The sequence below is a fragment of the Phascolarctos cinereus genome, unplaced genomic scaffold, assembly GCF_003287225.1.
Source record: "Phascolarctos cinereus isolate Bilbo 61053 unplaced genomic scaffold, phaCin_HiC Scaffold_4;HRSCAF=312, whole genome shotgun sequence".
Lineage (NCBI taxonomy): Eukaryota > Metazoa > Chordata > Mammalia > Diprotodontia > Phascolarctidae > Phascolarctos > Phascolarctos cinereus.
In genome coordinates, this window is record NW_027555847.1 from 178301378 (window position 1) to 178307377 (window position 6000).

At 41.6% G+C, this 6000-nt stretch overlaps 1 protein-coding gene across 1 annotated transcript in view; it reads right to left on the minus strand.

The window, feature by feature from the left end:
- LOC110218853 (ubiquitin carboxyl-terminal hydrolase 48-like) overlaps positions 1–374 on the minus strand; it is a 63972-nt gene extending 63598 nt beyond the window's left edge. The window contains exon 1 of the mRNA XM_021001841.1: positions 168–374. Coding sequence (XP_020857500.1) covers positions 168–374 — 207 coding nt within the window. The remainder of the gene's footprint in view (positions 1–167) is intronic.
- Positions 375–6000: the final 5626 nt, after the last annotated feature.

Sequence of the window (6000 nt, forward strand, 5' to 3'; positions counted from 1 at the left end):
CCGGTTCTTTTGTCATACCTGTGTGACAGTACCTCTGAGATGAATATGTTTACTTATTTATTTATTTTGGATTTGAACTCAAGTCCTCCTGAGTTATCAGGGCTGGTGCTCTATCCGCTGTAACGCCTGGCTGCCCCAATACGTCTGTTTTCTATGTGTTACCTTACCAGGTGGGTGCGCTGGACACAGAGGAAGCCTGTTTGCTGAAGGGAGCCAATCAGGAGCCTGCAGTGAGCCAAAGTCTTGCTCATTCCCAGATACTGTTGCCGGTATTTGCTGGCTGACCTATGAACCCCAAAACAGCCTGCACCAGCCTTGCGGTCAACTGTTATCCCACTTCTGTGTCCCACCTGCTCCTGGGAAAGACTGTGCATTCTTTACCCTAACCCCTCCCCGAACCTGCCCCTTGTGATTTTCAAGCATAAATCTCCCCTGCCTCTCCCGGGCTGTACTTTGTACTGGTGTACCACAGCACTAGTGTCTGGTTTTCCTCCTAATGAAATTTTTCTGCTTTCAACTCAGCTTGGACTCTGCTGCATTTTGAGGAGTGGGCTTTGCCAGGCTGACACCTTCGTTGAGGATACCCTTGATGTTTGCGTCGATTTTTCTCATTAAAAACTTTTAAGAGATGGGAAAGTTGGCGGATAGACTTGAATTCATAAAATCTGGCTTTGAATCTTGGCTCTGTCACTTTTCTCTCTCTTTCCTAGCTGTGTGGCCTTGAGCCCTACCTCTCTGACCATCAGTTGCCTCATTTATAATGGGGATGATATTTTATTGTCTACTTCACACAGTTGCTGTGAGTAATACGTTAGATAATGAAAACTGCTTCATAAAGCCCCATAAGAGAGTTGGGGGAGGGGACAATAAAAAAAGTTGCTGTTGGCAAAGAATTGAGGTGTGCCTTCTGCATTTGCCTTAACGGATGATTGATATTTAATGTGTCTCAAGCCCAGAGTTGGAAGCTGGGCTATTGAATGTAAGGAGAGAAAGTTCTTGGACAAAAGAAATACTGTCTTATCTATCTGTCTGTCTATCTATCTACCCATCTACATATCTCTCTGTCTCCATCTGTTTCTGTCTCTCTTTCTAACTCTATTCCCTGTCATCTATCAGTTATCCCCATCATTTACCTATAAATGTAGATCTATAACAAAGGCTACATATATGTATTGTTACATCTCAATCTTGATCCATATCTCTCTTCTAACATCTCTCTCTCTCTCTCTCTCTCTCTCTCTCTCTCTCTCTCTCTCTCTCTCTCTCTCTCTCTCTCTCTCTTTCTCTCTCTCTTTATTTCTAAAAGAAACTTTCACAGGATTTCTGTGACCTTCCTGATATTTGAAGTCCCTTCCCCCTACACAGTTAACAGGCTACAGATGTTTTTTCTTTCTCCCTGTCCCATATCTAATACTCAGTGATTGACAAATACAGTATTTGGTCTAACTGCATTTCTCCCTACTCCCATTTGAATCCATTTCTCTGTAGGGTCCTTGAAGGCAAGGACTTCATTCCATGATGAGTCTTGAAAAACGTCTTGCCATTGCTAGGCAGGCAACACGTGTCTACCGACGATCACTTCAGAGTGCTTACAGCCAAGAGTACTGGCCAATAGAACCAGTCCTACCTAGCAACCAACAGGCTTTCTGAGCTAGGGGAATAGCAGAATTGGGAGAAAGAGTGTTTCGGCACAGATGGCTCCCATCAGAATGAAGACATACCGGTGGTGAAAGGTGCTTATGAAACAGGATCTCAGGGATTGGCAATGCTTCTGATAATTTCCTGCCTGCTAACAGATTGCAGATGAACATCTATCTCTGTGTGAGCTTTTTCTCCTTCAGGGACAGCCCATGCTGAGTTTTTTGTTTTGTTTTTTTTTGTTTTTTGTTTTTTTTGTTTTTTGTTTTTTTTGGTCAGGACTACGACACCAGAGAATTCCGTTTGAGGTCCCTGGCATATATTACTGCTTAGTTCCCATTATTTCCCCTCACCCTATTGCGCAAGTCCAGAACATCTGAGGACTGCATCTTATTGGATTCATTGAATCTGAGACTGAGATCTAGAAGGCCGTGTAGTCTAAGTTTCTTACATTACAAATGAAGAAACTGAGGTTCATGGAGATTTAGTGTCTTGCCCAAGGTCACACAATGGAGCAGTTAGGATTTGAACCTAGGTCCTCTGACTTCCAATTCATCACTTGCCCTCTCTGTACCCTGTTTCCTTTACTGATGGGGAAAGAACTCATGAGTGTGGGCTGATACATTATGTTCTCAAGACAGTTCTGCTAAGTTCCTTCTCTGTCCTGACCACCGACCCATTTCCAACTGCCAATCACGCTGAATCATGCCAGATTATGGAGTGCTACACATATTCACAAGAGAAGGGTTGAGACCCACAAATTCATTTTCACATGTGACTTAAGCCAAAATCTTTTTCTCAGGTCTGCAGTGGTGTCACAAAGAAATAGTCTGCTAGAGGTCAAACAGGGGTAGAGAAGGCTAAAACCTTGCCCCTGTAAGGAATTCAGAACTCTGAGCTTCTGGCAAGTGATTGACCCTGCCACCATCTACTTTTTACTCAGTCATCCCCATACTAAGGATTCACAAATTAAAGTAAATTTTTGTATGATTCACATTCTCATATATTCAGAAGATCCTGACTGAAGGCTTTGGTTATCAGCAATCACATGTCACAGTTAAAAGCCCCTTGTCCGGTAAGAGCTAAGAGAAAATAAACACTGGATTTGGGAATTGAGAAGACCAGGGTTCTAATTTTTCCTTTGCCACTGAGATCTTGGACAAGTCATGTGACAATGTCTGGATCTGGGTTTCCTCATCTGTAAAATGATGGCATTACACTGGGTCTTCTTTAAGGTCCCTTGCCCCTCTAACAGTACATGATTCTAATTATGAATTCCAATTTTTTTTTGGTGTGTAAGGGGATATCATTTGTTTTTTGAATTTGTGTTGGATGACTTTTTTTTGTCTTTTGAATTGGTTTTATAATTTTTTTCACTCTGTGATTTTATCAATAGATAGAACTAGCTCCCTGGGAGGAATTTTGCCTACTAAAGTGGATCAGTATCTTCTCTGCAAATTAATAGGCTAAGAGAGTTGCTTGGAACCCTGAAGGTTAAATGGGGAGGAAAGATCAAATATTAAGCACTTAGTATGTGCCTGGCATTGTGCCACCTAAGTGCTTCATAATATTACCTCATTTGATCTTTATAACAACCCTGGGAGATATGTGTTATTTCAGTCATTTGATAGATGAGGAAACTGAGGCAGGCAGAGGTTAAGTGACTTGTCCAGGATCACACAGCTAGTATCTGAAGTCAAATTTGAATTTGGTCTTCCTGACTTCAGACTATACTACTTTGGTTAACTGACTTCTCTACCATGCCCCAGGGAGCCCATTATTGGGGTAATCTAAAAGATCTCATCAACCATGCTTAGTCACCCTACTGCTTAGTTTGAATAACTTTCACAAGGTCAGATTTGAACCTGGGTCTGCACAATTCTTCCCTTCTCCTTCTCCTCCTCCTCCTCCTCCTTCTCTTCCTCCTCCTCCTCCTCCTCCTCCTCCTCCTCCTCTCCTCCTCCTCCTCCTCCTCCTCCTCTTCTTCTTCTTCTTCTTCTTCTTCTTTCTTCTTCTTCTTCTTCTTCTTCTTCTTCTTCTCTTCTTCTTCTTCTTCTTCTTCTTCTTCTCCTTCTTCTTCTTCTTCTTTTCCCTCCTGATAAATAAAGCCAAGTTATTAAAGGAAACAAATTACATTGTAAGCAAATAAACAACCAAACAAATTCAGTTTAATTCAAAAAAAACATTTATTAAGGCCTTATTATGTGTTGGCCATTCTGTTAGGTGCTAGAGACACAAAAGCAGACAATAAAATAGCCTTAGACCTTGAAGAGATTATATTTTATGGGGGAAATAGAAAAGAAAGTACATGTGCATATAAAATTAAATTAAATATAAGATCTATTAAAATTAATTTCAGGAATTTGGTTGGGGACACAGGTCTAATATTAAGGGCAGTTTGTTAACAACAAGACAGTAGTTACCAGAACAATGGAAGGGTAAGGTAGTGTAGGAAGAGGCTGTTCCCAGTGACTTCAATGAAAAAGAAAAGAGGAGGAAGATATTTTCCAGGAAGCAAAGGCAGTTTCAGTCTGTGCATCCATGAACATGTTAGCTGCAAGCCCTGATCCTATATTAACATTGCCCGTCGTTTCTTTGTCGTATAGAACGGATGAACTGAAGCAGACTGCTCTACTGGAACTTTTTAAATTAGGAGAACGTAAAGCTCTTAGAGTTTGGGATCTTTTTGTTTGACACCTTGCCATATCCTGGGGGCTTCCAGGCCTTGGCTTGGCTGGTGCTCTAGAAAGCAGGGTGGACCCCATTCCATCTTTGCAGCCCTCCAAACTGTGGAATTATAAGTCAATCAGACGAAAAGCTCATCCTAACAGGTTCAGATCTCTGCTTGCATTTCTTGTTCCACCGTTGTTTTCTGCCTGCTTTTCTACAGACTTTTCTACCTCTGGGGAATTTCAAAACTTTGATTGCAGAATTCATTGATACTTAGCGTATGCTGATATTTGCACCCTCTGTCTCCCCCAACACAGCGTAAGATCCCATGTCATTTTGGCTTTGGATCGCCACCTTTGTCATTGTTCAGTCATGTCTGACTCTTCCGGATCCCATTTGGGGTTTTCTTGGTAGAGATACTAGAGTGGTTTGCCATTTCCTTCTCCAGCTCATTTTACAGATGGGGAAAGTGAGGCAAAGAAGGTTAAATAATTTGCCCAGGGTCACATAGATAGTAAGCGTCTGAGGCCAGATTTGAACTCAGGAAGATGAGTCTTTCTGACTCCAGGCCTTGCACTCTATTCCCCGAACCACTTAGCTGCCCCCTCAAGTCATGTAGTAGGCATTTAGTAAATAAATACTTATTGATTGATACACTATATTTATACCTCTCTGTAAGCAACCGCATCTCCACAAGTTATAGGGAACAATGGCTAACATTTGTATAGAGCTTGCTCTGTGCCAGGCACTGTGCTAAGTATTACATAATTATTATGTCATCTCATCCTCATAACAATCCTAGGAGGCAGGTGGTATTATCCCCATTTTATAGATGAGGAAATTGAGGCAGGCAGAAGTTGAGTGACTTGGCCAAGGTCACATAGCTAAGTAATATCTGAGACTGGATTTGAACTCAGCTTCTCCTGATTCTAGGCCCAGTACTGTATCCACTGCACCACCTTGCTGCCCAAGGTTTCAGGATCCCAATAAATACTCTATTCTCCTCTCTATAGGCATGGGGACAAGACGACCTGTTATTTCAGTGATATGCAGAACTCCTGGGTTAGGAGAGGACCACTAATGATGGAGGATGGCCCCTTCTCCACAATGTAGAGCCTTGGAGAGTTACCAGAGCCCTCAGAGGGTTCTATGGCTCACGCAGGGTCTCATAGCCAGGATGTGTCAAAGATGGCCCTTCCATCCAGATTTTCCAGGGTTTGAGGCTGGCTCTATCTATGCTGCCTCTTCACTATTTTCTATCAATTTATATAAATGGAATGTTTATTGAAAACCACTGCCATATAGACTGACTACTCATACTCACAGCTTTCCGAACTTCAAAGTTGTTGTCATCCGAGATAACGAACATTCTGATTTAGTTGCTCTGCTTCTAGTTTTATTCTTTACAAACATCTGTTGTTGTTGTTATCATAAAGCATTCCCTCACAACAGCTTTATAAGTCAGGTGGTATAAATATTATAATCTTCATGATGAGGAAATTGTGGTCAAATAACTAGTCCAGGGTCACAGAGCTAGCAGACATCTGAGCTAGCAAAGCAACAAATCAGGGCTAAATTTACATTTTTGTTGATTTTCTGGACTTAAAAATGTGACGAAGAAAATGTTAAAAAGGCAGATTAATCTCCCAAATGTGTCATGGGTATCTATATATACCCACAACTATATATGTG